Source organism: Electrona antarctica, assembly GCF_951216825.1.
Source record: "Electrona antarctica genome assembly, chromosome: 15".
NCBI lineage: Eukaryota > Metazoa > Chordata > Actinopteri > Myctophiformes > Myctophidae > Electrona > Electrona antarctica.
In genome coordinates this window covers 17,570,183-17,587,385 of record NC_136796.1, presented here as the reverse complement: position 1 = coordinate 17,587,385, position 17,203 = coordinate 17,570,183, and the positions used below count along the sequence as shown (strand labels likewise).

General features: G+C 44.9%; 1 protein-coding gene across 3 annotated transcripts in view; it reads left to right on the top strand.

Annotated features, from left to right (window-relative positions):
- The window catches only part of phactr4a (phosphatase and actin regulator 4a), a 59,449-nt gene that overhangs the window by 36,403 nt on the left and 5,843 nt on the right, over positions 1–17,203 (top strand). For 2 of the 3 annotated variants that reach the window (XM_079523340.1, XM_079523341.1), the window contains 9 exons: positions 427–1,614; positions 3,491–3,874; positions 8,898–9,032; positions 10,477–10,796; positions 11,653–11,894; positions 12,405–12,694; positions 13,522–13,684; positions 13,959–14,014; positions 16,702–16,763. In XM_079523340.1, the coding sequence (XP_079379466.1) occupies positions 427–1,614; positions 3,491–3,874; positions 8,898–9,032; positions 10,477–10,796; positions 11,653–11,894; positions 12,405–12,694; positions 13,522–13,684; positions 13,959–14,014; positions 16,702–16,763 (2,840 nt within the window). The remainder of the gene's footprint in view (positions 1–426; positions 1,615–3,490; positions 3,875–8,897; positions 9,033–10,476; positions 10,797–11,652; positions 11,895–12,404; positions 12,695–13,521; positions 13,685–13,958; positions 14,015–16,701; positions 16,764–17,203) is intronic. The other variant, XM_079523342.1, reaches the window with a different exon arrangement.

The following is a 17,203-nucleotide window of genomic DNA, read 5'->3' as shown; positions in this document are numbered from 1 at the left end:
TAATCATTCACCACTTATAGGTCTGTCACGATTACACATTTAAGATGACTAATTGCGATTAATGATTTAATTGTGTTTTTTGCATTTAAAAACGTTACAATTTGTATTTCTATTTGCCTTTTAGGCTTCGTAATCATAAATTGCACAGGACAGATATGACAAATAGCCTAAATAACAAAGAAATCACTGACACATTTAATCATTTTTATTTTTTAATAATGATTTCTTTCCAAACAATTGTGAAAATAGTTTTCACAATTTCACAATAAAAGTAGTTGATCTACAAGCTTACAACATGCCACAAACTACAAAGTGACATGTTGTAAGACAAATAATTGCGATTAGGCGATTATGTAATAATTGTGACAGGCCTAAATTGTAATCATCCACCACTGACTGCTGGTTTGTGTTTGATGGGGTTGGCAGAAAGCAACGAGACGAACCACGCCAAATCCCAGGCCGTGAGGAATGGACACCCGGTGCCCATGGACGTTGACAGGGTTTCACAGTCGGGCGTGCGGGTGTCCAGGGGCGAGTCGGACATCAGGGCCAACCCCGCCTGGCTGCCCCAGCCGCACGGAGACGAGCGCCGTGGGAGCGGCGGACCCGCAGAATCGGACCGCCGGAGCAGGATGCCCTCCGACGCCTCGGGCCGCAACCGGGCTCCGCTGGACGTGGACTCTCACACCCGGCTTGCTGTCGACGCCGACAGGCGGAGCCGCCTGCCCTCGGACATGGACAGGAGAGGAGGGGGAGGGACTTTACCCAGGGGACATGCCCCCGAGGAGGGCAGACCGCCGCGGAGAGGAGGGGAGGACAGGAGGGAGCCCCGCGATGACAGGGAGGACAGGGGAGGGAGGAAGGACGAACGAGAGGACGGTGAGAGGAGGGAACCGCGGCGAGATGACCGCGAGAGGGAGGACAACAGAGAGTTTAGGGAGAGGCGGGACAGGAGAGACGAGAGGGAGAAGAGAGACGATAGGACAGACAGAGAGGACAGGGAGCGGAGGGACAGAGACGAACGGGAGAGACGGGACAGAGAGGACAGGGACAGGCGGGACAAAGAGGACAAACGAGAGGACAGAGACAGGGAGGACAGGGAGCGGAAGACGGACAGGAGAGAGAACCGGGGAGAAAAAGAGGAGAAGGACAGAGAGGAGCGGGAGAGGAGAGAGGAAAGGGAGAGGAGGGACGGCAGGGGAGGAGGTGGAGAGAGGGAGGACAGAGACCGGGAGAGGAAAGAGAACCGAGGGGAAAAGGATGAGAGGAAAGAGGAGAAGGACGACCGCGAGAGGAGGGACGGGAGAGGAGGAGGAGGAGGAGGAGGAGGAGGAGGAGCAGAGCGGGAGGACAGGGAGCGGAGAGAGGATCAGCGGGACCGGCGGGAGGACAGGGACAGGCGGAACGACAGGGAGCAGCGGCGGGAGGAGCGCGACAAGAGGGAGAAGGAGGAGGCGCGGCGGCCCGTTTCCGAGATGGACATGAGGCCCAGCCTGCAGAAGAGCTCCTCAGAGGACAACAAGAAGGTCCGCCCGGCCTCGGAGGCCGACCGCAGGTGCACCACGCTGCCTCGCTACTCAACTCCTCCCACCGAGGAGCACCGGGGACGCGCAGGTAAGATGTTCACCGCACGGTCGACAATACACCTACTGTACCTAGGGCTTAGACCATTTGGCACCAACAACACTGACATGTTCACCTTCTCCATTCTAATGCTTGGTTTGAACTGCAGCAGATCGTCTTGACCATGTGTGAAAACTGTGAATGCACGAATGCATCGAGTTGCTGCCATGTTATGCGGCTGATTAGAAATGTATCGCAAAAGTAGCGAATTCACAAGCTTCCACCATGCGTTTCAGCCTTGCCGATCTGCTACTTTAGCTAAACTAACAGTTTTGGACATTTTTTTTCCTTCTAAAATAGCTGATCTACAAGATCACAACACACCATAATGGAACGCGTTGTCAGCTTGTAGATTGACTGTTTTAGAGAGAGAGAGAGATTGATTGATTGATTGATTGATTGAAGTATGTATTAACAGTTTGCAGAATAGGTACATTTCAAGCACAACTCAATACAAAAACTGTTAATTGTGGACGATACCATAAAGTATTACACTTGTTTACAATAGGGTCCACCATTTTCAATTCATCAGAGAGAGAGAGAAGCAGAATTTGTTTTCAATTCATCAGTGAGAGAGAGAGAGAGAGAGAGAAGCAGAAAATTGAATTAGGGCCGAAGTGGTTGACATGACCTTTGGATTTCTAGGCTCGCTCGTTAGCTAATTAAGAGCTGATTCTCTTGATAGATTATGTTGTTTCCCAGGGCAGCGGATATAAACAGGAAGTTTATAAAGGTTACAACGGTCAGGAACAGTGCCGTTATTGTTTACACAATTAAACCCTTTACGTGTACTGTAGTCAGCAATGATCTTTCTGCCTGCAGTATCCACCCCCAACGATGTTTACTTTAATTCTTCCACTGGGCCTTGGCAGAAATATACAATTTAATGCTGTTTAAATGTCATAGCACCAATGTCAATAGCCTACTCTATAAACGATGATTTAGATCTGCCACTGAAATGTCCCCAAGCTCGGAGTTTCTCTGCTAATTGCATCGGGTCACGTCAGAGATGGTGGAGAAATGAGCATTGAGCCAGTCATTGATCTCAAGTCAGCCACTGGTATAATCACCAGTCCCATCCCATGCCAAGAATACAATGTCACACGCCCCTAAGGGATGGATAATCATACTTCAGAGTCTAGAGCGGGTTAATTTATTTCATGTAGTGAAAGCTTCCATAAAACGAGATGGAAACGGACAATTAACGGACCGTAGTTCTCAAAAGTGGGCGTGCACTTTAAAATCAGCTTGAGATCCGCTGATTTTAAAATGCCGTTGTGCCATTCAGTCAAAGACCTCAAACGGCAGACTCTTATGAGAAGGGTTTATGTCATGCAGTGGGATAGCTCCCAGGCTGTGAGTCACTGACGGAACAGCAGGAGATAGAAACACACGCGTAGAAGATCAGACAAACCTTCTACTGTACTGTGAGATCCTAGTCTGTGCTTTCACTGCTATCAAAGGCACCAGAATGACAGCTTTACCCTCGTCTTTAAGCTCTGAAAAAAGCTGCTTATTCATACACGGTTAAGCTCAGCTCTGTGTGTTCTGCATTTCTTTGCACTTTTAAAACGTTCCGCTTTGTGCTTCTTGCTCCTTAGAGCTCTGATAAAATTATGGATATTTAGGAGCCAAATGGACCGTTACTGTCACCGCTGAGAGCGTACAGATGGAACCAAATGCACTTATTATCTTGGTCTCAGTCCAAGCTATAAAAAGCTTGTATGAAATGGGGTCCCTTGTCTAATGCATTTCAAACCTAGGGGTCCTTGAAAGAAACAAGTTTCAGAATCACTACCTTACAGAGCCAGTGGAATCCTTACGTTGTTGTGATCTTCTTTGTGTGTGTGTGTGTGTGTGTGTACAGAATCCACTGGCGTCCGCTTCACCCCGACCCCCGACTCCGACGACACGGCACTGCCGCCACAGCAGCGGGACTCCCTGCGGGAGCCTCCTCCCCCGGCCAAGCAGGCCATGATGCCCCCAAAATGGATGACGGACCCTCCCTCCGAGCCGGCCGCCCCCAACAACCCCCCGTCGTCGTCGTCGTCCTCCTCCTCCTCGTCGTCTTCGTCCTCGGCGCCGATAGCGGTGGCCAAACCCCCGAGGACAGTGTCCCTGATCAGCGAGGACCCCCCACCGCGACCCGCAGCCGGCTCGGAGACTCCGCCCCCCGTCCCTCCCCACGCCAAGCAGCCCCCCGTGCCGCCGCCCAAGCCCACCAACCGCTTCAGCAACCCCGCTGTGCTCGGTGAGTTGTCCATATTTTCTTTTTTATTATATTTTTCTTTTTTAAATATATATATATTTTTTGGCTTTCGCCTTTATTTTATATTTTTTATGGAGGGACAGAGAGTAGGCAAAATGGGGTGACATGCAGTAAAGGCCGTCGGGATCGGGAGTCGAACTCGCAGCACACTGCCAGACTGGATTACCAGCCAAGGTGCCTGGACTGAAAATGTTTTATTTCATTTTTTTTCTTTGATTTGACGTGTATTTATTAACCGGTGACGTCCCTTTTAGATATGAGATATTTTTTACAGGGCAGGACATGTTTAGCGTAGCACCTGTACAAAAAGCTTCCAAAAAATATAAACAAACACATACTTAAAATATAAACATTTTAAATAATACAGCGCAGTCCATAATCTTTTCTTCTGGAAGGGCGGTCACAGAACCTTTCCTCAGAAGCCTTGCACATCCTCCAGATGTCCCGATTCTCCAAACTATAGTTGATGACAGAAGGTTGGCCTTTAGTTTGATGAAGATGTGTTCATGTATGTACCGAATCAGATCAAAATGTTGACGAGCAATAGCACCACAGAATCGCCAGTGTGCAGACTGTTCTACATTTTGGCCTTTAGTTTACCACTCAGAATCCCCAGCATCCATGTCCTGGATGCGTGTAGATTCACGTTTAATGTAGGTTTGACAGTCATAGTAATGCTCTGGGTTGTGTATATATAAATAGGACTTCAGTCAAGACCGGCATATGTTGCATTATGATTGAAGCTTCTATAGCAATATGTACGTATGTACATAACAGAATGCAGACATGTGTTCAGCAGTATGGCTTGGTTTGTTGGAGGAGACAGCTGGCTTGCACACAGAAATGAAGGCAGGGAAATGTTTGTTGCCAGATTTTGTGAAAGGAACTGAGCCCAAAAGAAGTGACAACAGTCGCATGATATCAAACACAGGGGTCCCCCCCAGCAAAATTACTTTTACCACGTTCACTTTAAGAGAAGGAGTTTGCCCACTCAATACACACACTTTAGTATCATTAGCACAAGCACACACTGTTTACCTCTCGCCATAAACGTTTACATGTCGGGAGCGACACAGTACAAAGTCACAAATTACATCCACCATGGACAGCTCTCCTGGATTCCGACTTATGGAGGTTTGAAAATCCTGCTCGTAACCGAGGCAAACGGACATCAGATTTAACATCCCATAGCTGGTGGTGACTGAGGCGTTGAATAGCAACCGGATCCGTGTTAAAAGCTGCTGTGGGGGTCAACCATTATATACACAGAGTATACGTTGGGGTCCGTATATAGCAAATGGCAAATAATTAATGTGGGCGCCTGCCGACAAATCCAATAATTTGGGGGGGTCTGACAAGCCCAAATAACCATCTACACTTTAAAAACAAACCCCCCCCAAAAAAACAACTCACGACCAATATGTACAAGCAACCTCAGACCGTGGACATGGCAACAACACAGGCTGCTGGCACAGAGACGTGGAGGCAGGGACATTTGTGCACAGTCACACAACCGTATGCAAGTTAAGCACAGCAACGCTGTAATTTCAGCTACTTAAGAACATCTGTCAGCAAGCCTTCCCCGCATGGCACATATACGGAGAATGACAATTACAGAAAAACGACATGCTTCAGGGTGTTAATTTCTGTGGAATTATACCTCACGTTTGCCAAACTGCAGTTATTCGCATTTTCGTGAAGATGCAGTGCAGTCAGCAACACCAATGAAGTACTTCCAACCCCAAATATTGTAATTTTTGTCCAGAATTTGTAAGTATAAACACTGACTTCGAGGTTGTTTTGTTTTTGTTTGAATTTTCTAAAGTTTTCAGCCTCAATTGAAACACTACAACTGTTCGTTGGCCGACGGATTAGTTGCAGAATCAACGTTATCATCACATCACAGGCTTACGTTACGGGTGTAAAGAAGTGTCTGGAATATTTTTTTCGTACAAGCACCAGTCATCCATTCTCGAATATCCATAATTGTGCATGGATTTGGCACCTTAATTTCTATAGTAAAAAGCAGAAGGCGTACATTCTTATGCAGTAACTTTTTTAATACATTACTTGAGCCTCAAGTAATGTGAGCCTGCCATAATTACATAATCACAGTAATCCTTAATCATATTCCATCATATTCAAGGGCTTTTGGATAGAAATGAGACAGACTCTAGTCACTTTCAGTTAACTGCAGAGGGGAAGTGTGTTTCTGTGACCCGCTGATGGTTGTTGACGTGCGTTGCATCAAGGAAGGTAATTATGTTTCTGCACTGTCAAATAGCCAGCGCTTGTGTAGAGTGTACATAAGATATTAATAGCTTGGGAGGGGCCAGTCTGGCCCCCGGCCCATTGGGTTTCTGACAATGTTGGCCCCCTGAACAATTTAGTTGAGTATCCCTGTAGTAGTTGTTGAAATTACTTTGATTGAAAAGTTTTTAATACAAATAGTTCCAATGGCATCTAAATGTAAGGTTGTAAGTATCGGTGTTGTGAGGATGAGGGGGTACTTGGAAATAGTTCTCCCCTCCGAGGGGTGCCTGGTCCAAAAACGTTTGAGAACCCCTGGTTTAGGAAACAGAAACACAGCACCCAGGGGCTCCTGGCACGGTGTTTCCCATATCACAGATTGGGGTGTGTTTTTTTGTTTTGTTTTTTTGTCACATTCCTCAGCCAATAATGTGACAAATGAAAGTTGACAGGAGCAAAACCAAATTTAAAACATTGACGTTGAACCTGGGACTCATCAGTGATTACACAGTGAGAGTTGTTTTTGAGTTTAAAGTATAATTTTTTAATATAGTTTTGCATTGGTCTCGTACACCGCAGATATTGCATTTTTGGCCCAGGAATAACACAAAAACAGCCAAACAAACAAACACAAAAAACTTGTGGGTGAAACAAGGAAAATAGTAATTTTGGGGCGTGAAGTATTCCTCCAAGAGAGACAGATACAGAGAGAGGGAAAGACAGACAGAGAGAGATCTGAGAAAGACCAACAGAGAGAGCGAGAGAAGGCAGGCATGCTCTGGCTTGTCTCAAACCGTGTTTTGTGCAGCGATGGCACCCCTCCTCGCCCCAGTTCATGAGTCACACTTCACAGCGTATGAAATGAACCGTGAGTGTGAGTGTGAGTGTGAGTGTGAGTGTGAGTGTGAGTGTGAGTGTGAGTGTGAGTGTGTGTGTGTGAGACTGTGTGTGTGTCCTTTAACCCCCCTCCCTGATGTCTGATGTCCTTGTTTACATCCTTGTGCACTCTTCTCATGCACACTCGGTGAAACCCGACTCCCCCCCCCCCCCCCCAACACACACAAACACACACAGTTCACACAGTGTGCCGCTCACACATTTCCAAAGCATTTTGTCATTAGGTGCCCTTCCCATAGATACAGTCTGCATTCCCATGTGGACAATTATGAAAGCTGTGATATATTTTGTTTCAAGCCGAAAACAGCCAATCTACAAGCTCACAACACGTTGCGCTGTGAGTCTGCGACGCCCTGTGAGCTGGTAGATTGGCTGTTTTGGGTGCGCAACACCGGCACCCAACTTGGTATAAATCTCGGGCTTGAGAGCTCAGCTCATTGGCTCCCTGACTGCCTCGGAGATGCTTTCTGTGTATGCCACAGGGAAGGCCCTGTGTTTTTCTGCGTTGTGTAATGCTCTCCTAGGATCACACACTGTGCTGGTACAGTACATTGCAATCTGAGCAGCAGGCTGTGGAACCACAGCTGCCTTGGTCTCTCGGTTTGTATCGACCGAGACTGATGTGTCGGTGTTTAAAATGTATTGACTCCGCAGGGCAGTATTTGATTACGTTTAGTTTTGAAGTGTTATCCAATCATCTACTGCATAATGTTGTACGCCGCTGCTTGTGTTTACACCACAGCAGAATGTAAAGGTGGGTTAAGGTTCTGCAGCCCAAGAGCTTTAAAACTCTGTAACTGTTTTATTAAGTAGAACATAGTAGAACAATAGCTCTGAGGTTTCAAATCTATTGCTCTGCAACTTGTTATTCAGGTAATCAGTTGCTCAATGAGGTAGAGCGGCCACTTGGGAAATCAGAAGGTTCCCTGTTCGATCCCCGGGTCTTCGTGGCTTAGAGTGCAAGTGTCTTTGATAGGGATTCAATGATAACAAAAAACTCACGATAACGATATCACGATAAAATGTAACATTTAAAATAAATGATGTTCAAAATGTTCATGTATTAAATAAATAAACTAAAGTCCAATGTATACTCCGCTAAGGCAGACGAAAAAGGTTCGGCTGGGTCCAGGCGACAATGTGATGTCCTTCAGGGACTCTGTTGCCGCTGAGATGTTGTACTTGTAACCACCACCAGAATCCAGTTCAGCTGTTCCGCATTGTTTTCCTCATCCATTCAGCCCGGCGTCTAGTTCATTCTGTTAGCACTAGCAGGTGAAAAGCTAGGGTAGTTTGCAAGAGACCTCTGAAGTCCCGTTACCATTCATAAACACAACCTGTCACTGAAAGGGAAAAACTCCACATGCGCCCGTCACAAATTCCCCACAGTGCGTTGTGGTCGCAGTATCCAGGTATTAATTTAACCACCTGTTCCACTTGCAGCCCACACACTGCTTTAGTGAGGCTCCACTCGCCACCATCAGCGCATGTGTTATTTTTGGGGGGTGGCTTCGTGAGCTTAAACGAACCGAGCTCACGTCAGCTGTTCTGCTGGTGTGTGTGTGTGTGTGTGTGTGTGTGTGTGTGTGTGTGTGTGTGTGTGTGTGTGTGTGTGTGTGTGTGTGTGTGTGTGTGTGTGTGTGTGTGTGTGTGTGTGTACAATGTAAAGCGCTTTGGAGAAAGGGTGATATACAGTACATGCATTCACAGTACCATTACACTTTGCCATTAGGAGTTATTTTTTAACGTACAAACTCTAGTCAGAGAGTATGCCTGAGGTCTTCCTGTCCTAGCTGGTATACGTCCCAGACAGCACCCCTCCCCTCCCACCCTGACCGTGTGAACTCATCTCTGGCAGCGTCCACATTGAACAGGGCCTGTAAGGGCAGACAGCCCGGCCACTGGACCAGCTGGCGACGCCAGGGCGAGCTGGGTCTCTACCTGTCCCTGCCCGTCTACCTGCGCCACAGGGCCACACCACAGCCCTGCCCAGGTACCACCCAGAGAGAGAGAGAGAGCTGGCATGGTGCCACGTTTGTGCCACCCGCACCCAAACCTAACAACCTCAATCCACCACATCAAGTGGCTTCCATTGCTCCCCCTCCCCCTACTTGTGCATTGCATGTCATAGTAGTATGTGTGGCACAGAACATGACACAACCCACTAACTTGCAAACGTTTGCATGGGAATTAACCTTCATTTTGACAGACCCTGTCGGTCTGGTTTGGTTTGTCCGTTGACGCTCCTCATTGGATGTTAGAGAAAGGCTGAATAGACAAATTATCGTTTCAAAATAGTGTGTTGCTTTCGTGTAATTTTGGAAATGACTAATGCTCCAATGTTGCACGACAGCTTAGGAGTGAGCACAGTGACGCAATGTTGTGTGCATGTCAGGCGCTAATGGAAGAAGTTCAGTTGCGCAATAATACAAAGTCTGCCACACTCTGTCTTAGCAGCCAACATCGAGTGATAGAGGCATTTGCTTGTTGACAGTTTGTTGTGAATATTTTGTAAGATTTACGCTCGTTTTTGTTTTTGCTCCCTTACTCTTCCATCTAATTCACACCCTGAAAAATCATCGCTGTCGGGCAGAAACCTTGTGTCTCCATATTTCAACATCTCACGTTGTTTTATTTTTTTGATAAATGAATGCCCTGCTCTGTTCTACAAGATGTGCAAAAGTAAGCAAAATAGCAGATTTATATGCTTTTGCGAGCAAGAATAGCAGCTCTACTATTTGGTCTTTTTGATAACAATATTTAAGTGAAAGTGTTTGGGTTTTATGGATATTGAACCAATTAAAAGAGCTTGTGATAATAACTACATTGGAACGTCTGGAGAAACAGGTTTTTCCTTACATTTCCTGAAAAGAAACAGATTTGGACATACCAGGTTTCCACCCGACAGCGACGACATGCATTTTGTTCCAACTAAAAACCAAAACAAACTGTGACTCCTTAACTCATGTTTACTGACGCACTTGCAGCTCCAGCGTCTTGGAACTTCCATCACACCACCTCATCATTTGATGTAATTGCTGCTTGTAGTGAATCAGATCTCATCTAATATAAAGAGTTTGATTATTGCTTTTCGGGGTCGAAAGGTAACAAACAAGGTTATTATAGTTCAGGAAGTTTTGTTTTTGTGTGTGTTTGCTAGGTTAGTTTCTTCTTCTTTTTTTACTTAATGAAAAGGCTTAGTTTTTTATCTAGTTGTGTTTTTTTATTTTTTTATTGTAATATGGGGTAGTCAGGGGTGAGGCCATAGAAATGGCAGAAATTGCCTATCTACAAGCTTGTAGGTCTGCAATCTTTTAAGGTTTTGAAAATGCCAAAACTAAGGACATCTATGATTTCAGTTCCTTTTATCCTGTTCTATAAACGCAAAACAGTTATCGTTTATTTATTTCTAATAAACAATGCCCCGATCTTCACAGCGGAGCTGTCCCAGCCTGCCAGTGGCGGTGGCATCGTGGTGGTGGCGGCGCCTGCCAGGCGCTCTCCGCCCACCCCGCCCAAGAGGATGACCCCCGTCACCAAACGCCACACCGCCGTGGACCCGCCCCCCAGCCAGGCCCCGGAATCCCCCACGCCGCCGGCGTCTGACCACGCTCCGGTGGACCAAACACCAGAACTCCTCCAGCCGCCCTCGGCCGCTGACCTTTCGCCTTCGCCCCCATCCCACATCCCTCCGTCCCCTCCCAGGGGTCAGTCGCTGCTGCCTCAGCCCCTCCCATCCTCTGACGCCACTGTGCAAGTAAGTCCGTCTGCCATTATTTCGCGATCGCAATTATTCGAGGTGATCACAATTACAGGTTGCATAATCTTCGGAATCGGTTCCATTCATCTGTAGGAATTCATCTTCTTCGTCTGTTAAGACGATCTACAAGCTCACAAAGGGTTGCTATATGATAAGACGATCTACAAGCTCACAAAGGGTTGCTATATGATTGCCTATTACATTAAAAAAAGTAAAAACGTAGGTATATGTTTGGCCATAACTACATTATTTATTTGGATTACTGGTACTGGTCATTGTCAGTCATTTCTTTGTATATTTCAGTTATTTATCATTTTGTGTGTTTTGCAAAGACTAAAAGGAAAAACAGAAATCTGAAATGTCATTTTTATTATTATGTTCCAAAAACATAATTTAAAGATGGAGTGCCGTGATCCCCCCCCCCCCCATCTAAAACATGATCATTAGGTACTATGATTATAGTAGGAGGAAGATATATATATATATATTTTAAGTGTACAGAAAGTGTTAAAAGGATGTTTTTATGTGACCATACCCACCAGTTCATTAAGTATGCCTGGTTTTCGCCTTAGCACCACCCACCTGAACTTGAGCCTCGCCCACAGCTGTGTGTTATATGATAATGGGGGAGGTGTTATGGTGTCACAAAAATGGTGTATTTTCAAATGGGCCTTCCTTTCAGGAAGAAACCAAAAATGCACAGAGAAGACATAGTATTATTTGAATATTCTAACCACACCTGGGGGTCGATTTGAGCAATGTTAACTCCATAGACACATACAAAACAGAAAAAGTACAAAAATCACAGCACAATTTAATCTAATAAAATGTATTTTTTTTATTTTTTTTGCAGGCCTCTGTTGAAGTGAACCCCCCGACCCCGACAACGGAACCCCCCAGCGCGCCGCCCCCCAGCGCCATCCCGCTCCACATCCTGATCCAGCGGGCGCTAGCCAGCCCCGGCCCGGCGGTGCCCAAACCGGACGGCTCGCAGAGGGCCCACTCCATGCTGTTCGAGTCTCCCGTGGAGATACTGGCCGATGCCGGAGGAGGCTCCCGCTACTCCCTGCCCATCACCATCGAACCGCTCAGACTGTAAGCCTGACGTAAATAACAGATAGCAGATCTATAAGCTCAGAACGCATCGCAGGCTATTTTTGCTATGACAGTATATGCAATGTGGCCCTCTGGAGTGAGTGTGGATCTATAGTGGCCCTCTCCAGTTGCCCATCCCTGGTCTAAAGCACCAAGCGGTTTTAATAATAAGATGATAAGATGAGTATACGCTCCAGACAAATGGAAGAAAATCCAGGACTATCTGAAACTGGACAAAAATCATTTAAGGCACTACTTGAGGATGCAACACATACAGTAGCGACTGTACTTGTTTTTTGTAGCTCCAGTGTATTAGCATTATATGTTCTTTTAATATTATCTAATATCTATACTTCATCTTATGTGAAATTGTGTTATTTGTCGTTTTTTATGTGTATATTGTACTCGGGGCGTCCTTGCAAAAGAGAGCATGCTCTCAATGGTCTTCCCTGATTAAACAAATGACAATACAAAAAATAATAATAAAATGTGTTTGCCTCTCCTCTCAAGGCAAGAAGACGATGACTTTGACATGGAGGAGGAGTTACGGAAGCTCCACCCCCACCAGCCCAGGGCGGCAACGGCAGCCGTTGCGGCGTACCGGGGGGGTCCGCGGGAGCTGGAGCCACGCAGCCGCAGGGGTCTGGTGGAGGACCCCCGGGTCAGCGTCATCCCAGAGGGCGGTGGGGGGCCCGGGGACAGCGAGGAAGACGAGGAGGAGGAGGAGGAGGAGACAGACTCTGACGGGCCCATCCTGTACAGGGACGAGGATGATGATGAGGATGAGGATGTACCCACCGGTAGGTCATTTTATGTTATTGTTTTGTATTTTTTAACTGAAATCCTATCAGGGCAGTCGTTTTCAAACGTTTTCATGTATTTGTCTTATGTATTTGCCAGTGAATCGCCACTGTTCACATGCTTCACACAGACTGCATTCCTTTTGGGCTAAATACTTCAATTCATCATTGAATCACATCACTATAAATGAACGAATATCGTCCATGTATCAAATCGTCAACCATGTATCGAGAATGCGTATCGTATCACCGTCAAATCGCTAACACCCCTAAAGTTACAGGACAGTCCGTTTCAAGGTCAAGGCCAGATTATTTATAGGGGTTGAGGTTCAGAATCCTGCCTGATTTAGTTTCACACCGAAAATATCTTGCAGATCAGCTATTTTAGGGTTAAGGGTTGAAAATGGCAAACATGTTATACAAAAAATGTGTAACCTTTACCTTTTCTGTAACCCCAAAAGTCCCTTTTGTGATATTTTGTCACAATATTATGGCAAGACAGAATTCATCAAGAACAGAACTTTCTAGTATAAACTCATTTATACATTTATACAAGTGTGCAAATGGCTTTTTACTTCCCACATGAAAAAGAATGAACACAAGACAAAATACATGAAAAGGTACAGGGCAAATACATGATACAGGAAGAAGATTAGGGTAAAGAGGCACACCATCTCTGAAGAGGCGAGTAAAGCTATTGCGTTTTCCAGGAAGACACAAAATAGTGCAACCACACTGGCAATTTCGCAGAATTGCAACTTTCTTCTAGTCGCAAGTCACTCTGGGTAAGGAGTGTCTGCTGAATGTGCCTGCATTGTATGTGACAGGTGGTCTCGCTAGCCGCATAAGGAGGAAGGACACGTTGGCGCTGAAGTTGGAGCGAGAGGAGCGGGAACAGCGCGACGCCCAAGAGGACCAGGATAGCAACAGCTGGCAGAGCAGAGAGCAGTGGCTTGCTGTGAGGAACAAGATTGGCAGCGCGCTGACACGGTAAAAAAAAAACACATCTGGAGTTGTACCCCTGTCTGGGGTTTCTAATTTTTCTTGTTCAATTTGAGTTTAGTTTGAATTAGTTTTTAGTTGGGAGAGTGCTTTGGACTGCATCCACAATACTAGATAGACAAATGTAATCTAATTGAATTCATTTAGTTATGTTAAGTTAAGTTAACCATGATAACGTTGCTTGGGATGCTGAACTGTGTGTGTGTGTGTGTGTGTGTGTGTGTGTGTGTTTGTTTGTGCGTGCGTGCGTGCGTGTTTTAAGGAGGTTGAGTCAGAGACCTTCGCCACACGAGTTGGAGCAGAGAAACATCCTTCCATGTAAGACATTCCATCAATCAAAACTTTCTGTCACACTAAAGGTAGCCTTACACTAGCCGATAATCGGGCATTTTTGACGCTCGGGGGGTGCCCGACCACTCAAAGCGCGATCGGGATCGCAAGAATGTTTGATATTTGCTCTGCCCCGCTCCGATTATCCTGTAGTGTGTGGTGCTATCAGATTTCAGATTGAAAAAAATCGGCTAGTGTAAGGCCACCTTAACACATTTATCAATATCAGTGGTAGAAAGTAACTAAGTACATACTTTCTGATGCAAATGTTGTCCAAAAATGTCACATTATGGCGGATAAATTTGGTCTGGCCGATATCAGTCTCATCTTCCTCCCTCATTCCAATCTTCCCTGGCTTACCAAGTCAGTTATGTCTCGTCTATTTATGGAATGTCTTAGAAAAATTGTAATAATTAAAAACAAGATGTAGAAAAGAAATGGACCCATAAAAATGTGACCGCGACCCAACCATGGGTCCCGAATCCGACCCAGTGTTTGGGAACCAGTGCTTTAGTGGGAGCGGTCCAAGGATCCAATCTTGAACATCCTTATCTGCTCACATGATGGGGGTGGGCCGCACTGATCATTTAAAAATGTGTTTGATATCCATCTGGATGATATATCACTACTGGCTGTGTACTTCTGCATGTGATCATGTGAGAGGAGATCACCTGAGGAGCTGTGATCATCAGCTAGGCATGATAATTCCACCAATATTATTTTATAAATCTAATCTAAATATTGTAGTGTGTGCAACTGTGCACATGCGTGTATAAGACTAGGCAAATCGAGTTTATTTGTATGGCACATTTTCAACAAGGAAATTCAATGTGCTTTACATAATATATTAATCAAAGGAACCGCATACACATTAGAATACGATACAAACTAAAGAAGTAAAAGGATGTTAAAATTACAGTGCGGAAGAATAATTTACAAATCTAGAGAGAAGAGAAACTGATAGACTCTTCAGTAATGTGACATGTCCAAAATGGGGATGACATGTTGAAAGTGGTTCATGTGGACTCTATTATGCCCCCTTGTGGTCCGTTTCAGAAATGCACAATAGCTTGTATATGACAATTGACAACACATGTCATGCATGCTGTAGGGCTGGCAAAGAACAACGAAATGCCAGCTGCTGATATACGTTTGTCCCACATCCATAGCCTTAGATATTCACAATGACAGCAATACAATAGGGTTTGATTGATTAATAAATTAAGATTAGTTAGTTATTTGTTTCAGCCCATTTAAAGGAGAATTCCGGACCAGTGCTTTAATTACTGTAATATGATGTTATTATATCCAACAACCAGTGGTAGAGTTGAAAAGACAAAACAAAACAAAACACCATCCATCGTATTTGGTCCTTATGAAAGACAGGTGTGTAGAAAAAAATAACAATAAATAAATAAATCTAAATAAGTGATTTAGCATATGACCCAGCCTGCACGGAGCTCAGAGCTGCAGTGCGCCATGGATGTTATGTAATTTTCCATCTGTACCACTCGTTATTGGATATATCATCACATTAAGGTAAAACAAATGGTTAATATGTAATTGTCCTTAACATACATAGTACTGATGCTAGTGGCCTGAAAAGGTGTAGGCTGAAGCAGAGGCTTATTTTGCCTAATAACACATACAGTTTCAAACATTAAGATTACTGTCAGTGAGAAACTGCCCTGTTGAATGCAACGGTACAGTCCTGCTGGGATTGTTCCAACAATGTGGGGAGCGGGTTAACTGAGCTTACTTGGTACGCAGTCCTTCTGTGAACCATTGGACAGATAAGATGCATAATTTCAGAAAATAATAAGGGGTGTCATAAATAATTTGCCACCATTTCCAAAATAGCGATCTGCTGCTATTGGTGTTTTAGAAAATAATTGAATGTGAAAGTGGTCAATTATATGTATTAACAAGAGCTTGTGACTAAATAATATCTGCAATGGATCCATTAGAATGATTAGATGGATGACAATTTTCAGTTTTGGACATACAAGGTTTTTGCCCGATTGCGGAGTCGATCATCAAAGTAATGAAAGCAAAAAAAATCCATCTGCACCATTTTATCACCATGCTGTCTCACTTTGTCCTCAAAGCACCGGGTCAAAGTGCCGGTGCGAAGCCATGCGTTGAGACAAAGCAAGGCCTTGTGGGGGGAGAGAGAGAGAGAGAGAGAGAGAGAACGCAGGTGGATTAAAAGCACTCATGTTACTACACCACCATGGTATGCAACAGTGGTGGACAATATACTCGAGTATGCAAAAGTACAAATTATGAAGTAGGTTTTCGTTTTGATAGCAATGCAATGTTGTGTTGACATTTAGAGCATTCTCAAAAAAATAAACATCAGAAATGTTCAAAAATAGTGACAAAATGTACATCCTCACAACATGTTGCACCGTGAAACATTGTGAGCTTGTTGATCACTATATTTTATATGGGGTGGTTATTTCATAATAGATTTTTGTAAGTTTAGGTCCCTTCTCAGAAATGTAGTGCAGTCGAAATGATTTGAAATGTAGCAGAGTGAAAGTGAACGCTTGCAAAAACATACCGTACTTATGTTCTGTCCTCCACTGGTATGCGAGCATCAGAAACCTGGCTAAGCTGTGCACTGCAGTGTGTTTTTCTCTCTCTCACGGAATGTCTTCTCTCTCCTCCAGCCAAGAACGAAGACGACCGACGAATGGAGAGAAGTGAGATCAAACGCAGACTCACCAGAAAGGTCAGGATTACACACACACACACACACACACACACACACACACACACACACACACACACACACACACACACACATATCCAAACGCATGTGCACACACACACACACGCATGCATGCTCACACGCACGTTTGTATTACTATACTTATAAATTAATATTTAATTAGGACTGGTTGTCTTAGGTGCTTTCCACACGAACGGCTCGGGCTGTTAGTCCAGACGAGAGCGGTAGAGCTCCGGACACCCAGAGAAAGCTGCGTGTATTGTAGGCTAAATGCATATGTGGCATTGTGGCATAATCATTCAGTAGGCATGCATGGGCATAATCAACTGTAGCTGATGTTTTTCTTTCTTTTCATTACAAATCATTACAATTTTAATGATTTTACATAGGCCTACTAATATTCTCATATATCCTCTTCTGCCAGAAGTATACATAAGCAT